We start from the raw sequence: 20,757 nt of genomic DNA, 5'->3' as shown, positions 1-20,757 counted from the left end.
TGTTGGTAATGCATTGAATAGATGAATTCCTTCGCGTTAGACACGTTAAATGTATTGGTAATGCATTGAATAGATGAATTCCTACGCGTTGGACACATTAAATGTGTTGGTAATGCATTGAATAGATGAATTTCTACGCGTTGGACACGTTAAATGTGTTGGTAATGCATTGAATAGATGAATTCCTATGCGTTGGACACGTTAAATGTGTTGGTAATGCATTGAATAGATGAATTCCTACGCGTTGGACACGTTAAATGTGTTGGTAATGCATTGAATAGATTAATTCCTACCCATTAGACACGTTAAATGTGTTGGTAATGCATTGAATAGAAGAATTCCTACACGTTAGACACGTTAAATGTGTTGGTAATGCATTGAATAGATGAATTCCTACGCGTTAGACACGTTAAATGTGTTGGTAATGCATTGAATAGATGAATTCTTACCCCTTTTGTATATAAAGCTGTATGATGTGTTTCATCCCTGAGTACATGTCTGTATCTTGTCTCATAGGAATGTATCATAAAACCCTTCTTGAACATAAACTCATTTTTTTATAAGACAAATTGCTTCCAACATATATAAACTAGGGAGTGGGAGAATTTTTAATTGCTTAAAAAAGGGTCTGCAACTAGTTCTTATTGACTCTCCTACTATAACACGAATTGCCCATTTCTGCAACTTGAAGATCTGGAGTAAAAAAGCATAAAACATTTATTACGAAAGAAGAAATTATATTAACATTCATAGTTCATACAGAATGTTCTATCTAATCACAGTAAATGGAGATTAATTCCAGAGGAATGCAAAAATTTCCCTCACAAAGGCCCGGTTGCACAAAAGACGGTTAAATTTTAATCCAAATTAATTTCACGTGAACCAAATCAGAGAAGACCATTTCAAAAAGATGCATCTACTGGAATTAATCAGGATTGAAAATAATCCGTTTTTTTTTTGCAACCGGCACTAAGTACCTGATTGAATGATTACAAAAGTTCAACAGCAGAGTCATAATTTTGACACTGTCCCACACACATGAACTCGCTCACTCACTTCCATCATCAACAGACGACGAAATAATTATCAGCTGTTTTTCCAAGGGTGAATAATAATTATCCTTTCAATGTCCTTCAGCGAGTTTTCCCAGGGATGAGACCTAGTGCAATCGAATTTTTATATTATAAACCTACTATGTTCTGAATTTCAGAGAATCGTTAGAACCGTCTTCGAGATCCGGTAAAATACAAACATCTAAACAAATAAACAGAAATTTCTTGTTTGATAGTATAGGATAAGTGGGCAGCGCAGCCTTATTCAGAACAGAAATACTCACATTCCAGCATTGAAATCATCTGAAATTTACAAATAAGAATATCGTTCAAATCTATCATTTATAATTGATAATAAGTATAATTTACAATAATTTGTAATTTATAATAATTTATAAAATATTGATAATAAGTTGGTAATGCAGCCTTTGCAACAGAAATACTCACACTCCAGCATTGAAATCATCTGAAATTTAAAAATTTTGTTCATATTTATCGCATTTTGTCCTAAAAAATCGTTCATCAAAGCAACAAACTGATGAAGAAAACCTAGAACCAAGTATCAAAAAGTTGAAAATAAAATGTAGTTTAGTCTCATCTTCTCAGTCTATCAGAATTTCTGTTTCAGCATTGGTGCAATAAATCACAGTTAACGTTAAACATCAGTGAATGAGAAAGTGGATAACAAAAGAAAGTCCTTGGGGCTATACCATATTAAGCGTTTTTTCCAGGCGTTTTTAGAGTCGGCAGGGCAGGAAGCTCTCCGATTGGTTGATTTGGTTGGCCACTACAAAATCACATGAAAAAACGGTCGATAAAACGCTTAATGTGATCTGGTCCGTTTTGATCACATATGTTGATGTGATTCATGGTCTTTTCAACGTTGTCAACAAAATTGGTAAGAGGGTTGATAGAACCTTTGCTGATGCTGGAAGCCTGTTGCTATAGTCTTACATTCTGGCTAGAAAAACTTTTTTCTCAGCCTTTTGTAGGGCAGATTGAGTAGATTTTAGCCTCTCCAATTCCAGCCACATGTTTTGGAGAAGTGTTAATGCGCTGATATATGCCACTTCTTCCTTAATCACAGAATTATTATCCTATTATATTAAGCGAGCAATTTCTGTATATATTTTTATAATTGGTTATTTTTATGGTTATTCATTTATGTTCAATGGATCTCGAAAACGGCTCTAACGATTCTCACGAAATTTGGAACATAGTAGATTTATGATATAAAAATTTGATTGCACCAGGTCTCATCCTTGGGAAAACTCTCTGAACAACATTAAAAGGATAATTCATCCTTGGCTGAAACAGCTGAGACTTTCGTTGTCTGTGGATAGTAAAAAAGTGAGTGAGCGAGTGAGTCTGTGGAAAATCAAAATATCGCATCCCCGAAATTCATAAGCTAACATATAACCAGCTGTAAAATATACACTCGATCATTCTAGAGAATGTGTTCTGTTTATCAATAAATAAAAATAACGAGCGAAGCTCGATGCCCCGATATTTATTATTATTATTTTGAACAAATTTGAAAAATATTATAAAATTTTTAAATGTTTGCTATCAAACAACATGATGATCAGCCTAATATCAACTTGATTTAATTATATAGTTAAGATAATTATAGTTTACCAACTATAATTATGATGTTCCACAACTGACACATGGGTCAGAACTGTCAAATTCATTTTACCTGGCTCACATTTTATATAGAAACTTGCCGAATGAAATAAGAGAGGCGGAGGTGTATAGTCTAGCCGTTTACCGAAGGGGTGTGGACTGGTGTCTGTATCACATTGGCTGGGAGGCAGCAGAAGCTCTGCTCCGCTCACGTTATATTCGATAACTATCAGAAAGCAAGAACTATCAAAGGATTTATCATATTGATTTTTTTCCTCTATAAATTCATTGCATTATAAAATAAATACAGGACGCGAACTCACAGCCTCCTTCATTCCCTGGGATTTATTGGCCTGCACAAGAAATAAAATCAATCCTAAGTTTAGTTAATATTTTTCTTTTTATCTTTTATTTCTTATAATTAAGTATTATTTCTTATTTTACTATTATTTGAATAAGTAATTGATCCATTATTATCATTATTATATTCTGAAGCTTATCTTTTCTATTATAATTATTTTATGTAGTGACTGCTTGTGTTGTCTTTGAAACTCTCCTCCAAACGCAGACGTTTAGTCTTTGTGGAGGAATTCCGTGATATTGAGTTTTTCATTGTAAATGTTTCACTCTAAGAATATTTTATTTGTGTTTGTTCCCATGAAACATACAAAGAGGTTGGTATGCAATCACTGTTTCACTCTAAATACTTGAAGGAATAAAAAATATTTGAATTTGATGATATGATTTGTATCTCTAATCTCTAACCTGTTTCATGGTATATTTTTCAGCGCAGAGTTGGCACTCTTGTTGGAGCAGCGCCAATGCAGCTGGAAGTGAGCTGCACTCCTTGGCCGTCGACAGACTCAGCTCCCGCTCGAATTCCAACTCCATCAGCTGAACTGCCAGCTCTGCTTGGTCGTAAGTCTCAACAAATCCCTCAGCTAGGTAACGTCTCGCTTGTCTCTGTTCAATTAAATCAACAAAACGTTACATTTTAGATACAGTCATCTAATATTTTCGAAAAATAAAGTTAAAGGGAAGCTTGTCGGCAATTATGTACAATAAGCTACTCAGTGTAAGCGAAAGAAGTTATAAGAACTTGGAAAGTATTCACTCGCAATAAACATTTTTACCCAGTTGCATGTAGGTCTATTGAGTTTAACCTTTATTAAATGCCACAAGAACCAATGATGAAATCAGATCCGGTTCTTGATAGGATCAGTGGTTGATCACGATTAAACTTAATAGAGGTTCGTGCAATCAGACCCATGTCTTCCAAGACAGTCAGATAGCAACAATAAATAGAATAAAAATATTCATTGAAAATAACTGTTGTCTTGGTGAACGTGATATTTTCGAGCTCAAAATTTATGTGTTTTCATAGAATTATTTTGTGAATTTGAAGTTTGTTTTATGTTTTTACGAAAGTGTTATTATTAATCTATCTAAATTTGAAATTGTTTGTTTTATTTCGATTTGTATATTATTCAGATTGATGATTTAGGGCCGTTTACACAGTGCCAGTTTAAACTAAATTCAATCTTAAACTAGATTAAATATAGATTCATTCGAGAAACAACATGGTTTTCATTATAATAATAAATTGTTATAATGCGATTTATTTTGAGTTTAAGCCAACAGCTGATTGAATTCAGTTTAAGCTTTCACTGTGCAAACGGCCCTAAGTGTATAAATTGAAATGGACTACATAATATTTGGACAATTTAAGACAAAATTAGGAAATTGAAGAAGTTTTGGGCAATAGCATGTTTTTTTCTTCTCCAACTACTGTACCTATTGTTTACTCTATCCGATAAATAAATAAATATTGACAATAATTCAATTAATTACCACACGTAGATTTTGATCCGAAGATAATAATTTGGACTTATTAGATTGAATAGCAGTACTTCCATTTCATTTTTCAGCATTGAGCCTCGCGTAAACGACGTAAAAGGGTAAACGCGTTAACGTAAACGCGTTAACGACGTAAAAGGGTAAACGCGTAAACGTAAACGCGTTAACGACGCGGGATGAGTGCGTAAAACGGGGAGTGATGGCACGTGATGACAACAGGAGGGGGACAATTTGAACCATTTAATCACGGCTTATAATTGTCTCTTTCCCGTCGTCTCGTTGTCGTTCAAGTCTTCAATTGCCATTTCTGAACTTTGTTCACAAAAATATCAACATTGTTTAAGCTTTATACTGAAATTATTGAATTTTCAAATTCTGATTATATATTCAAGGCTCACTGCTAATAAAGCCAGCATCTGATCCACTCGACTACGGCCACTCCCCGGAAATAAATAAATATTTTTTTATTATTACTGCTAATAAAATTTCACCTTAGATGATTATTTCAACTAGGTTTTGATCCATAGAAACTATTATCGATAGTCATAGAAAATTTATATGTAGATTACTATTGTATTGGAAGTCCGAATAAACATGGATTCTATTCCATTTTGTTTTATTTGTCTGAAATTGATTTGATTCCTGCTATTTTCATTGCATTTTTATTATTCTCCAGTGATTTCGCTAAAAAGTAGGAGAACTTCCATCTATGAACTTCAAAACATAAAATTCAAACAAAATTATTTTCACATAAATACAGGAGTAAGCAAATTTGAATAATTGGTTAATTTGAATATATCTATGGTATAGATTGTTAGATTCAATTTTGCTTCCCAGTTTTATCAACATGCGAATAAAAAACCTGCACTTCTATGGAAGGTGGTATCTTACAAGATAGAAAACAAAACATGTATGGATGGAATGTGGACGCTCTGGTTTGTACAGTACAAGCACCAATTTGAAAACGAAGATTTCTCTCTAAAAATCGCAAAGCAACGAAAATACATTCTGGGGTATTGAGACTCACCTCTCTATTCAAAATAGGATCATTTGTGGTTGTTGAGTTATCCAAGTTTTGGTTGGCAACCTCTCCAATGGTACTCTCCTCTCCTTTTTTATAATTGGTTTCTCCTTCTCTGTTATTCAAATTTTCAATTTTCTCAATTTCAACTACGAGATTCTCTTTTATTGAGCTCTGATCATTCTCTGGTTCCCCCAAATTCTCTTCTTCCACCTCTCTCTCCTCTATCGGTTCTTCTTCGATCTCTTCCTCTACTTCCTCCACTTCTTCTTCCTCCTCAATTTCCTCCTCCTCCTCTTCTTCTTCTGTCTCTAGTTCTTCTGTTGCATCTATTGCTCTTCCAATATTCGGTTGAGCATCTGCTGTGTGTGTAACTTGAACCTGTACCACAGGGGCTTCAGCATCCTCGTTTCTGAAGACTTGTTCATCTGCCATATTCTGCGTTCTATTTCCGGTATTCAGCTTGAGTTTTTCAGTGTTATAATTCCTTTCCAAGCTATTCTTCGCTGATGAAGGATTAGTGTCTTTGAACACTACGGTATTCTCAACAATATCTTTCAGTCTTTCCAAAGTTACGTCCCGCGTTATGGGAGTGATTTCTTTCTCACTTGAGATCAGAGTAGGTTGAATTTCTATCTCTCTCTGATCGGCCACAACTCCCTTATTAGTTACATTTGATAAACCTGAGTCTTGCTCTTTCGAATCATGGAGAGTCGATTGTGGAAGTACAGTGACTGGTGCCGTTTGCACGGGAACACTTTCAACTTCTTCTTCAGCTTCATAAAACTCGCTCTCAGCATTTATCTCTGATTCAGAAGAGAAGCTCAGGCGTTTTGTTGGCAGAGGCGATTTTGATGATGAATCGAACGATTTGGAATGATCATCAACTTTTGTTTGTGTCGGAGTAGTTCTGTCACCCAAAACGTTTGAAAATAGACTAAAAACTATTCTATCCAAGACTTGGTCGTCTGATAGGCTAGCTTTGAGCAAATCCAAAATTTCCGCTCGACTTTCTGCGATCGAAGAACTAGTTTTCTGTGAACTGTTACTTGAATAGGACTCCAACAATCTCTCCGAAATTGGAGTGGATGGTGAAGAGATTGGCGTGACGTCATTGTTGGGAAATGAATAGAGAACGCTCTCATCACTTGTTTCATTTTTATCGAGATCTTGGGTTATGATGATTGTTTGATTCACATTTACTGGAACAATTGGCTCTTCAATAATGTTATTAATATCTTGAATACCGGTATCACCTATTGGACTCTGGAGTGTATCAAGAAACTCCTCTGTATCCTCATCTTCATTGTCATCAGTCTTTGTATCATTCTCGGACGAATTAACAGTTCTTACAAATATCTCTTCAAAATACTTCCCATTTGTAGAGTCTTTTGAAACGACCTCTGGAATCAATTCAACATCATCAATTTTGCGATCAATTTCTTGAACAACAACTTCACTTCTGGTGGATTCTTGCTTTGCATCATTTACATTACCAGTGGTATCATTCGATATATCATTCTTCTGAACTGATTCTGGTAAACTAATTTTTTTGTTATTATTATTTGGACTACCATTGATTTGAATTTGAAGTGTACTTACTTTAATGTCCATTGATGAGCTTCGTTTCAAAGGGTTATTTCCTTTTTGTGGATTTCTATTATTGTTCATTTGAGAATTATCATCACTCACAGAACTATTTGCAGATTTTTGATCTGACTTAATTTTATCTATCATACCTTTATCAAGAGCTACAATTAGCTTGGATGATGTTAACACTTCTGGTTCACTGATATTATCAAATTGAGCATAATCAAAGTTGTTATCAACTGACTTGATTGTATCATCCTCTGAACGATTTAAGCTCTCTGGACTGAGTGAAACGTTATTTACAGCGTTGTAAATAGTTGGTCTGATGTTTTGTGGTTGAATGGCCAATTCTTCACTGGAAGAGTTTCTTCCTTGATCATCATAGGAATAAGTTTTCAATACATTATTTCGTTTCTTCTCTTGAAACTCTTGATCTTCTAAAGCAGCTGGTTTCAAGTTTAATCTACTGGCTAGTTCGTTCAAGTCAACAAAAGGCAGATTTGTATCATTGGGTCTCTCATTTCTTTTGTGGCTTGCATTATTTAGAACAGTTTTCTTTATTTGATCTTGTATATCATTTGGAACTTCATCATCAAATCTATATTGATCTTCCAAGTGTCGAGTAACCTGCTGTATATTTCCGTCAAGAATCAATCTCTCAATAACATTTGTATCTCCCAGGGTATCGGTGTACACGGTCTTGGACTTTTCCTCCCTCAGTTTCTTTTTTCTTTTTCGGTTACTTATAAACTCCTCATTATCGTAGTAATGCAACAGTTGTGATTCAGACTTCCATTTGTTCTGCTGCTTGGCAAGTTCAATCAGCTGCTGATTGGTTGGTTTGTGGGGGATGCTTTTCAGCAACATGGTGCCGACATACTCCTCGTCACCCGGCAGTGACACCTTCCTCAGTTGCTGTTCTAGCACGTTCATTTCGACTCTGTCGCTGTCTTTGTCTGAATCCTGAGCGGTCTCCAGCCACGATTTTACTTGAGAATATCTAGGGGCCTCGTTAGAGTTATTGTCATCACTCACCTCATCCGAAGTGTTCGACCCTTGTCTTTCAATGCTTTTTGCCTTTTCCACAAACTCCGTACCATCTGAAATCATACAACCTGTTTATCAAGCAATTGATAGCTTACAGAAACACTCTAAGGGCTGGTTTCCGAGCTCGGGATCTATTTCATTTCATTTATCCATAGACAATAGATACAACGCACGTAAAAAGAACAGGCATTCGCCCAAAACTGCTTTAAACCTTGATAATTTAATGATAATGTAAATGATAATTCAGCTAAGTTCTAGATTTTAAACAGCTGGAGTCAGAAAATTGGCTTTCCGAAACGGGGCGTAGTCTTAGTCATAGTCAAATTCACGTTTAAATTAAATTCCGAAAAACTAGAAGATTGAACCCAAATTAAATAAAGAGGAAATAGTGTAAAGTTTCAGCTATTTTGTATTATTTCGGAATGTTTTATTTCGTCAAGGAAAAACGTTTCCAATATTATAGAAATGAGAAAATAAAGATTTATTTTGCTGCAACTATTTACTGCGACTACGCCCCGTTTTGGAAAGCCAATTTTCTGACTCCAGCTGTTTAAAACTGTTAAGAACTTAGCTAAATCCCGAGCTCGGAAACCGGCCCTTAATCATTCTAGTATATCTAGCTTATGAATCTAGATACTCTAGCTTACTGATTTTAAAAGTATTTGTAAGACTATGAGTATAGAATTCACTGATCATAAGAAAGTTATATTATTCATATAAAATTGAATATTATAATATTATTGATGCTCTGGTATTGCTTTCTGTATAAATTTCCATTTTAAATGTAGATAATTATATATTTTTAAACTTAATTGGTTTTTTTTTGTAGAATTTTGAATTCCTGTTTAGTATATGACTCTTATGTAGCCTACCTATGAACTTTCAATAGTACAATACGATGTACAATACGAGCAATAAACATGTTTTGTTTTAGAAGTAGTAAGCCTACTGTTTATGCTGCAAAATTTAAAGGAAGATGGAGTTATAAGTTTTCCTTTTTTGTGTAGTTGAGAAGTTGATATTGTGGTAATTATTCATATTGAATGAAAAAGACTAAGAAATTGTCAAAAATGACAATTTTATCAATGAAATTGTTTATCAGAGATTGACAATGATGTAATAACCGAAACCGGTCTTTCTAATTATCAATAAATCAGTGGTTTTTTGACAATTTCTTGGTCTTTTTCATTCAATTATAAGTTTTCATTTTATGAATCTCATGACCAAACTTGATAGCTTATACATTTTAATAGAGTATGCTTATAATATAGTACAGTATGTTGATTCCCATTTTTGAAATTTCAATCAATAATTATTATTGATTATCCTTTAGTTGATTTATCAGACCTACCTGTTTGTTGGAGCCCTAAAATGTTGCCACTTTCATTGTCAGTGCCCTGAGGTGGCCCCCATATTCTCATCAAAAAAGGTTTCAGTTGATTTTTATTCAGCTCGAGGAATGCTGATTCCAGGTTACCATGGTTTGCTGTTAGAACGGTCACTATATCTTCGCGTGTGAAATTGCCTCTCGACATCAAGTCAGCATACTGTAAGACAATTTAAATACGTTTGTTAAAAACTCTTTTCCAATGTCTCCAATTCAGATCATTCATTATTATTTTCTTTTATCTTTCATAACTTTTTACTTTCCTTGCCCTATTACCATATAAGGAAAGTATTGCTTTCCAAAAAAATTAAGGTACCCCAATTTCTAAATTGCTATACGTTTCAAGGTCCCCTGAGTCCAAAAAAGTGGTTTTTGGGTATTGGTCTGTGTGTGTGTGTGTGTGTGGGTGTGTGTGTATGAGTGTTTGTGCGTCTGTGTACACGATATCTCATCTCCCAATCAACGGAATGACTTGAAATTTGGAACTTAAGGTCCTTACACTATAAGGATCCGACACGAACAATTTCGATCAAATTCAATTCAAGATGGCGGTTAAAATGGCGAAAATGTTATCAAAAACAGGGGTTTTCACGATTTTCTCGAAAACGGGTCCAACGATTTTGATCAAATTTATACCTAAAATAGTCATTGATAAGCTCTATCAACTGCCACAAGTCCCATATTTGTAAAAATTTCAGGAGCTCCGCCCCATCTATGCAAAATTTTATTTTAGATTTCCAATTATCAGGTCTCAGATATAATTTAAACGAAAAATTTCTAGTGGAAAAGATTGAGCATGAAAATCTCTACAATTAATGTCTAGTAACATTTTCACCTAAAATTGAAAATAGGCTTGAAATGTGAGAAAATCTGATTATTCAATTGCAAACTGTTGGAATCTGTTGATTCTATTAAATCATTCACTATGAAAGAGATAGCAGACCTCGTGTGTCTCCTGCGTTATTGTCCTGTCACCAGTTGACTCAGATCTTTGAATAGTAGACTTGGGATGCGCGTGAACACTAGCGTCAGGTGATAAATTTTCATAACGGCAAGTAAAGTTGTGTGAGTGCGCCACACCAGATTTTTTTTCTGGGAACTGAGTAGTGTAATGCTTGATGCTTATTATAGTAGTGAATTTGTGTAAATAACCTTTTTCTGTCGCTGCTCAATGCACTCTGTGACTGCGGCCCACACGTTGCCGTTGTGGGTGATAAGTGCCTCCTTGGCCTCGGCCACAGAGATGGTGCCCACTGTGTTCTCCTTGCGCTCGTGGCCGTAGTTGGTGGCCAGTGTCACCACGGTGTCCACCATGTTGCGCCAGTTGTTCACCAGCCACGTGACCGGGTTGCCCTCGCCGCACTGGTTCAGCGCAATGCCCAGCTCATCCGCGCTGAACTGGTTATCTTCGGCTTCCTGCCAATTAACAACAGCTCAATTTATTTAGAGCATTGATAGATAACTGAACTTTATTTATTTATTTGATAGAGCAAACAATACAATAGTCAGAAAATAAAAGGCAGGCTATTTATAACCAGCTCAATTTATTTAGAGTATTGATGGATAACTATTTTATTATTTTATTTATTTATTTCATGTTACAAACAAAATACATTTCAAATAAAAAATAATACACATTTTTTTCCATGCATGGGCAAAATGCCTGTGTGCAGGAAAGAGTAGCAATCTGAATAGTTCATAATAAGTTAACATAATGAAATACATGACAATATAATTATGTGAGAGATGGAAAAATGAAGTATGAAGTGAAAAAGAAGAAGAGAGAGAAAAAAAATGAATGAGGGGCAGAAAACTCACTGTCAAGCCAAGAACAAGAGAAACAGTTCAGATCAATGGCCAACCGACTCAGCATGCATTAAGGCTAGTCTTATCAAAAAGTATAATTTGATTTAAGAAAATCTAAAATTCCTGTTTAGTATATAACTCTTATGTAGCCTTCCTATGAACTTTCAATAGTACAATACGAGCAATAAACATGTTTTGTTTTAGAAGTAGTAAGCTTACTGTTTTTGCTGCAAAATTTAAAGGAGGATGGAGTTATAAGTTTTCATTTTATGAATCTCATGACCAAACTTAGTAGCTTACACATTTTAATAGAGTATGCTTACAATATAGTACAGTATGTTGATTCCATTTTTTTAAATTTCAATCAATAATTATTATTGATTATCCTTGTTGATTTATCAGACTAACCTGTTTGTTGGAGCCCTATAATGTTGCCACTATCATTGTCAGTGCCTTGAGGTGGCCCCCATATTCTCATCAAAAAAGGTTTCAGCTGATTCTTATTCAGCTCGAGGAATGCTGATTCCAGGTTACCATGGTTTGCTGTTAGAACGGTCACTATATCTTCGCGTGTGAAATTGCCTCTCGACATCAAGTCAGCATACTGTAAGAAAATTTAAATACGTTTGTTAAAAACTCTTTTCTAATGTCTCTAATTCAAATCTATTCATTAGACTATTATTTTCTTTTATCTTTCATAACTTTTTACTTTCCTTGCCCTATTACCATAGGTAAGGAAAGTATTGCTTTCCGAAAAAATTAAGGTACCCCAATTTCTATACGTTTCAAGGTCCCCTGAGTCCAAAAAAGTGGTTTTTGGGTATTGGTCTGTATGTGTGTGTGTGTGGGTGTGTGTGTATGAGTGTATGTGCGTTTGTGTACACGATATCTCATCTCCCAATCAACGGAATGACTTGAAATTTGGAACTTAAGGTCCTTACACTATAAGGATCCGACACGAACAATTTCGATCAAATTCAATTCAAGATGGCGGCTAAAATGGCGAAAATGTTGTCAAAAACAGGATTTTTTGCGATTTTCTCGAAAACGGGTCCAACGGTTTTGATCAAATTTATACCTAAAATAGTCATTGATAAGCTCTATCAACTGCTACAAGTCCCATATTTGTAAAAATTTCAGGAGCTCCGCCCCATCTATGCAAAGTTTGATTCTAGATTTCCAATTATCAGGTCTCAGATATAATTTAAACGAAAAATTTCTAGTGGAAAAGATTGAGCATGAAAATCTCTACAATTAATGTCCAGTAACATTTTCACCTAAAATTGAAAATAGGCTTCAAAATGTGAGAAAATCTGATTATTCAATTGCAAACTGTTGGCATCTGTTGATTCTATTAAATCATTCGCTATGAAGAGATAGCAGACCTCGTGTGTCTCCAGCGTTATTGTCCTGTCACCAGTTGACTCAGATCTTTGAATAGTAGACTTGGGATGCGCGTGAACACTAGCGTCAGGTGATCAATTTTCATAACGGCAAGGAAAGTTGTGTGAGTGCGCCACACCAGATTTTTTTTTTCTGGGAACTGTGTAGTGTAATGCTTGATGCTTATTATAGTGGTGAATTTCTGTAAATAACCTTTTTCTGTCGCTGCTCAATGCACTCTGTGACTGCGGCCCACACGTTGCCGTTGTGGGTGATGAGGGCCTCCTTGGCCTCAGCCACAGAGATGGTGCCCACTGTGTTCTCCTTGCGCTCGTGGCCGTAGTTGGTGGCCAGCGTCACCACGGTGTCCACCATGTTGCGCCAGTTGTTCACCAACCACGTGACCGGGTTGCCCTCGCCGCACTGGTTCAGCGCAATGCCCAGCTCATCCGCGCTGAACTGGTTATCTTCGGCTTCCTGGCAATTAAAAATAGCTCAATTTATTTAGAGGATTGATAGATAACTGAACTTTATTTATTTGATAGAGCAAACAATACAATAGTCAGAAAATAAAAGGCAGGCTATTTATAACCAGCTCAATTTATTTAGAGTATTGATGGATAACTATTTTATTATTTTATTTATTTATTTCATGTTACAAACAGAATACATTTCAAATAAAAATAATACACATTTTTTTCCATGCATGGGCAAAATGCCTGTGTGCAGGAAAGAGTAGCAATCTGAATAGTTCATAATAAGTTAACATAATGAAATACATGACAATATAATTATGTGAGAGATGGAAAAATGAAGTATGAAGTGAAGAAGAAGAAGAGAGAGAAAAAAATGAATGAGGGGCAGAAAACTCACTGTCAAGCCAAGTACAAGTGAAACGGATCAGATCAATGGCCAACCGACTCAGCATGCATTAAGGCTAGTCTTATCAAAAAGTATAATTTGATTTAAGAAAATCTAAAATTCTTATCCTACCAACCTCCAAAAGCCATCTATTAAAGTGGCGTTTGTATACGCCTATAGATCGTGTTTCAATGTATTTAATGTGTTGGGGGAGTTTTGAGTAAAGTATACTTGCTTTATAGATGGAATTTGTTGTGTTTATTGATTTGGATACTCTAGGAATAACAATGCCAACGTTCACCGAGCTCCTGGTTGTGTAGCCATGTTGCACTTGAGCGAATATGTCTGGTTTATTCTTGTAGATGTGCATAAGTAGGGATCGAACATACAGCTGATTAATATTAAATACTTTAAACTCGTTAAATAGGGTTTCAGTAGGGTACCTACTATTTTTCTGTAACGCCGTTTTAATAATAGATTTTTGAGTCACTTCCAAGGGATTCAAGACAGTCTTTGTGGCGCCTCCCCAAGCTAAGATACCATACTGTGAGATAGATTGGGCATACACATAATAACTAAACTTTATTTATTTGATAGATCAAACAATGCAATACCGTAGTCAGAAAATAGAAAGCAGGCTATTTATAAGCAGTTCAATTTATTTAGAGTATTGATAGATAACTGAACTTTATTTATTTATTTGATAGAGCAAACAATGCAATAGTCAGAAAATAAAAAGCAGGCTATTTATAAGCAGTTCAATTTATTTAGAGTATTTATAGATAACTAAACTTTATCTATTCATTTGATAGAGCAATACAATACAATACAACAGTCAGAAAATAAAAAACAGGCCATTTTCCAAAACTTTTTCTATTTCTAAATGTGTTCTTGAATTGTCCAAATATTATATGGGCTATGTTCATTTCAATTTCTTCACCAAATCATTAATCTTCAAATCAAAATAGTACAAACAATTTCAAATTTAGATAGATTGATAATTAGATGGATGACAATTAGATGTGTGTAGCTGATTTGAGAGTTGAAAAAAAATAGATAAATAAAAAATAAATTCGTATGGCTTTTGTTGGTGGGGAGTCCCTTGCGGGAACGTCCCACCGCCTGAATATATCATTTGAGCCGTCAATGGGCCTTACGACTGTCATACTTCAGCCGGGACCGACAGTTTAACGTGCCCATCCGATAACACGGGATGGATGACAATTAGATGTGTGTAGCTGATTTGAGAGTTGAAAAAAATAGAATGTTATCATGAGATGAATTGTCTAGGGTTTTAGGAAAGTTGAGAATAGACCTACTATATATTATGGATCTCGCTTTCATGAGTACCCATGCTATTGGAATTTGTCCGTGACACTTACCCTCAAAAGTTTCACCATTTCTAATCCCTGTTTCATCTGCTTCTGTACAAGAGTGTTGAAATATTCTGGTGGTTGAGAACCAGCTCGTCTTACAACTGCCTGAAACATCCCAAATTCAAACATTAGGCTAGGCGCATACCAGTTAGTAAAGACAAGACAAGACATGATCAGACACGTTTAGTCACAATACTTCACATGTCTAATTGCAATGACAAATCAGTGTGAGTTGCGTCATAAGCAACAATGTCAAGTATTGTGACTAAACGTGTCTAATGATACGTCTGGCCTAAGTGTTTGTCTGAGCACTCAAGTTGTTGAAATAATAACAAATTGATAGAAATAAGGACGTAAGACATCTGAATCATAATAAATCAACTGAAAACCACATCTCACTTTTGTCCATTCATGTGCTACAAACATTACGTCACTAAATAACATTTACAATTAATAGAAATATGGACATAAAGACATCTGAATTAAAATAAACCAACTGAAAACCACATCTCACTTTTGTCCATTCATGTGTTAGATCAAACAATGCAATAGTCAGAAAATAAAAAGCAGGCTATTTATAAGCAGTTCAATTTATTTAGAGTAATGATAGATAACTAAACTTTATTTATTCATTTGATAGAGCAATACAATACAATACAACAGTCAGAAAATAAAAAACAGGCTATTATTTTCCAAAACTTTTTCTATTTCTAAATGTGTTCTAGAATTTTCCAAATATTATATGGGCTATGTCCATTTCAATTTCTTCACCAAATCATTAATCTTGAAATCACAAATCAAAATAGTACAGACAATTTCAAATTTAGATAATTGATAATTAGATGGATGACAATTACATGTGTGTAGCTGATTTGAGAGTTGAAAAAAAATAGATAAATAAAAAATAAATTCGTATGGCTTTTGTTGGTGGGGAGTCCCTTGCGGGAAGGTCCCACCGCCTGAATATATCATTTGAGCCGTCAATGGGCCTTACGACTGTCATACTTCAGCCGGGACCGACAGTTAACGTGCCCATCCGATAACACTGGATGGATGACAATTAGATGTGTGTAGCTGATTTGAGAGTTGAAAAAAATAGAATGTTTTCATGAGATGAATTGACTAGAGTTTTAGGAAAGTTGAGAATAGACCTACTATATACTATGGATCTCGCTTTCATGAGTACCCATGCTATTGGAATTTGTCTGTGACACTTACCCTCAAAAGTTTCACCATTTCTAATCCCTGTTTCATCTGCTTCTGTACAAGAGTGTTGAAATATTCTGGTGGTTGAGAACCAGCTCGTCTTACAACTGCCTGAAACATCCCAAATTCAAACATTAGGCTAGGCGCATACCAGTTAGTAAAGACAAGACAAGACATGATCAGACACTTTTAGTCTCAAAACTTCACATAGTTGCTTATGAAGTCATGTCTAATTGCAATGACTATTCAGTGTGAGTTACGTCATAAGCAACAATGTGAAGTATTGTGACTAAACGTGTCTGATGATACGTCTGGCCTAAGTGTTTGTCTGAGCACTCAAGTTGTTGAAATAATAACTTTTACAATTGATAGAAATAAGGACGTAAGACATCTGAATCATAATAAATCAACTGAAAACCACATCTCACTTTTGTCCATTCATGTGCTACAAACATTACGTCACTAAATAACATTTACAATTAATAGAAATATGGACATAAAGACATCTGAATTAAAATAAACCAACTGAAAACCACATCTCACTTTTGTCCATTCATGTGTTACAAAAATTACGTAAATAAATAACATTTACAATTAAAAGAAATAAAGACGTAAGACATCTGAATCATAATAAATCAACTGAAAACCACATCTCACTTAAACCATCTAATATTGTATCTGGGCTAATATTAATTCATGCAATAATATATTAATATATTGAACTTATTTCAAACCTTGGGCCGCCGCAAAGTAGACCCACGCTAATCCACGAAAAGCAACCCACGCCGTGGGATGTTTTGTAAACCATTGCTATAGAATTATTCATAATCAATCAGCTGACAAGTGGATTATTCTTGCATGTATCATTATCATTACACAGATGTCTGGAGCAATGGTTTACAAAACATCCCACAGTGTGGGTTGCTTTTCGTGGATTAGCGTGGGTCTACTTTGCGGCGGGCCTTATCCCACATGAGAAATAACCAAGAAAACAATTTCAATTACAATTTCAAACGATTGTAAGTACTGACGTTGTATCAGACTTAATTTGACTACGGTTTAGAACTTTTTCATCGTTCAAATGAAATTTCATACAAGAAAACAATATCAATTCGAGAATTACCATCATATTCATCTAAACCAAAACATCAGTATTTTTCAGTTACCTTGAAAAGTTAAAATCAGATTCTGACAATCAATAAAAGCAACTAATAAAAAATAAGCAAACCAGATAAAAATCACAGACAATCAAACATATGTTAACAAATTTTACTTCCTGTATACATCAAGATAATAGAAAACTCAAGAAAATTTAAATGCGCCGTAAAAAACTGGATCACAACAACTGGAAGACAGAATATAGAAAGCATAATTTCGAACAATATGTGAGCTCACTTACATAATGTATTTGCACCCTCACTCTGAATTTAATTGCATTACTACTACACCTGCTCTAGAACATGGGTTTCCCATAGTTGAGTAGGTTAATTTCCGAAAAAATGCAATTTATTTATATTTGTAGTAAATTTCATGTATTGTATTTTTGAATATTATGTACATTTTATTGATTAGATTGTTTATTTGTATAATTATGGAAATAAAATTTATTTGTTTTGTATTTTGATTTTCGGATAGTAGAGTTTTAAAGATCGTAAAAAACGTAACGATGTATTACATATATTTTTAGAAAATCAGAAGAGTATGCATCAAATTGAGAATAAGGCTAAAAATATATCATTTTCATCATTAGTTGAGCCAGTAACTAAGAAGTGTTTCCGTACTTGAACTGAACTCAGAGCTTGCAAATAATACAACGTACCACATTACACAGCCCAAATGAAGATATGCTCAACAGAAAGATGATTTCGCCATCTAGTAGATAGATGTGGACAATGACTTTTAAAGTTTGGCACTGTTGATAGCGTTTACAATATTATTGTTCTTCCGAATCATTTAGAAGTTACTTCACATTAAATTCTTTCAATTCCAAATTTTCTTATCATTAAAATTATGGGAGTGACAGTAGGAGGAGACAGAGCGTTTCCCTATTATTACGTCCATGGGTGATTACGGTATTCCTTAAGAGTGACAATAATTGTGTACTGAATTTTTTCCACTCCAATATAAGATTAAATTAATTTCTAAGTTGGCTATTATTCAACTGCAGCTCCACCTCCATGATAAATGTTCTGTCTTTATGCGGCACTGACATTAGAAACATAATCATATAATACTAGTGTAATAAGTGTGCTTGAGGAAATTTATTACAAATTAGTGCAATCATAGGTTCATTGTTAAATTGGTCAGTTTACATCTGACTTTCATAGAGACAGAAACAGTTAATATTGAAACTATTGCAAAGAATTAGTTTACAAAAATTGGAATATACTGTAATTAACAACAATAAAAACACATACAATTAGATAAAATGGAACACCGAATGGGCTTATGGAGTACCTATATTTATGTAAAAAAGTAAAGTAAATTCGTAAGGCTTTGGTTGGTGGGGAGTCCCTTGCGGGAAGGTCCCACCGCCTGAATATATAATTCAAGCCGCCAATGGGCCTTACGACTGTCATACTTCAGCCGGGACCGACAGTTTAATGTGCCCATCCGATAACACGGGAGTGATCTGGTTAAAAATCACCTACCATTAGAGTGCTTGCGTAGCAGCCTAGAGACCCCGGGTTCAAACCCTCTCATTGACAAAAGTTTTTTAACCAGATCACTCCCGTGTTATCGGATGGGCACGTAAAACAGTCGGTCCAGGCTGAAGTATGACAGTCGTAAGGCCCATTGACGGCTTAAATTATATATTCAGGCGGTGGAACCTTCCAGCTAGGGACTCCCCACCATCAAAAGCCATACGAATTTACTTTTTCTACCTACCATTCATTAATAAATAATTATTATTACTATTGTATTTTTTCAATAACTTGAAGTGAAAAAACACTCATATTCTTTGGTATGGCGACGACCGTTTCTAGCTGGTGTTGCACATTTTCAAGCCAAACAGAAACTGAATTCAGAAACTGTGTTTAAGAATGTGCGACACCAACACGAAACGGTCGTCGCCATACCAAAGAATGTGAGCGTTTTTTCACTTTTATGTTATATAAAAAATACAATAGTAATAATATTAGTGAGAACCAGATGGATAACCAACAAGAAATAATTATTATTATTCAACCAGGATTTGAAATTTCTGTACCTTATTTTACCAAGAAGAGCTCTAACCAATAATTAGAAAAGGTGCTTGATGCTTACAAACCATCAAAACTTTTAGAAGAAGCAACTGTCAGAAACTATACAGGTTATTATACATACAGCTGGTGCATCATATTTTAACACAATATGCAATATGCAATAATTATGTAGTATGCATTGTGTCTAAGCATAATGATTGTTCTATTAGAAAGTAAATGGGATAAATTTGAAGGCTATACATTTTTCAAAGTTGGACAGCTTGTATTGTCCTTTTTCCTTTAAAAGATTATCACATCCACAACACACTCTTTTTATAACACATCAAGAATAAAAAAAACATCAACAATAATATATGCAAATTATTACAAACTCTAACAAATAACATAGCATCAACAAACAACACACAAAACAAATTGCAAATCATTAACAAAAATTAATTATATGCATATTAGACATACATTGAAGAAATTACCCAATCGAATACAACATAGAGAAATGAAATGCATTAAAACAATTATTGGAAAATATAGTACATTGAAATAACTGCATAATGTGATGCAACAGACATTCATCCAAATAAAACAGCATGAGTGATACATTTTGTGTTTTGTTACATTATGAAAAGATAGTGAATGTAAATTAGCGACCCTTGAATTGAGTGCCGGCTCCGAGGGTCTGCGTGTCATTTGGAAGTTGTTTCTGACATTGCCGTTCTCGGACTGCAGGTCTCCCCAGAGTTGCTCCCTGGCGGCCGCGTCCCGTTTGAGGTGCAGGTCGCCCCACGAAGGCAGGCTCTCGGCACCCGGGCTCTGGCTGCGGGACGGCGTCAGCGGCAGGCTCTGAGGATCAACGAAACGTATGTCAGTCACGTGGTGTCACGGTCGGCGTCAGGGTGGTGAGGTCAAGGTCAAGTTGGTGAAGTCAAGGCAAGGAGAAGATCAAGTTGGTGAGGTCAAGGAAAGATGAGGTCAAGGCAAGGTCAAGTTGGTGAGGTCAAGGTCAGTTGCTGTGGTCAAGGTCAGTGTCAAGGTGGTGAGGACTGAAATGAACTCACCTGACTGTCACTTGTCAGCGATTGTCGACTAACTGACCGCTGTGGCGCCGCCCATAAGTCGTGGTCAGCCAATGACGCTGCTCGCCGCAGCTTCGGTCTCAGAATGTCGTAAGTCTGCAAATGAATTTGTATTTATTCAGTTTTAAAGAATTAACTTACTAGTACCCTTGATTTTATTTTAGACATGACTAGTTTTGGGTATATTTATCCTATTATCAAGTAGTGTCAAAAATACTCTTAACAAAATATCAAATTTATCTTCAAAAGCTGGGTTTACACCAAAG

The 20,757-nt window shown here is 35.1% G+C and overlaps 1 protein-coding gene across 1 annotated transcript in view; it reads right to left on the bottom strand.

The window, feature by feature from the left end:
* LOC111044060 (E3 ubiquitin-protein ligase lubel) overlaps nt 1–20,757 on the bottom strand; it is a 63,883-nt gene that overhangs the window by 18,269 nt on the left and 24,857 nt on the right. The window contains exons 10-18 of the mRNA XM_039425458.1: nt 20,474–20,596; nt 20,067–20,258; nt 16,225–16,323; nt 12,983–13,246; nt 11,795–11,990; nt 10,733–11,013; nt 9,545–9,740; nt 5,563–8,246; nt 3,444–3,641 (exon numbers count right to left, since the gene is read on the bottom strand). Coding sequence (XP_039281392.1) covers nt 3,444–3,641; nt 5,563–8,246; nt 9,545–9,740; nt 10,733–11,013; nt 11,795–11,990; nt 12,983–13,246; nt 16,225–16,323; nt 20,067–20,258; nt 20,474–20,596 — 4,233 coding nt within the window. The remainder of the gene's footprint in view (nt 1–3,443; nt 3,642–5,562; nt 8,247–9,544; nt 9,741–10,732; nt 11,014–11,794; nt 11,991–12,982; nt 13,247–16,224; nt 16,324–20,066; nt 20,259–20,473; nt 20,597–20,757) is intronic.

The sequence above is a fragment of the Nilaparvata lugens genome, chromosome 3, assembly GCF_014356525.2.
Source record: "Nilaparvata lugens isolate BPH chromosome 3, ASM1435652v1, whole genome shotgun sequence".
Classification (NCBI taxonomy): Eukaryota; Metazoa; Arthropoda; class Insecta; order Hemiptera; family Delphacidae; genus Nilaparvata; species Nilaparvata lugens.
The sequence above is the reverse complement of the archived record's forward strand: the minus strand, read 5'-3'. Positions and strand labels throughout refer to the sequence as shown.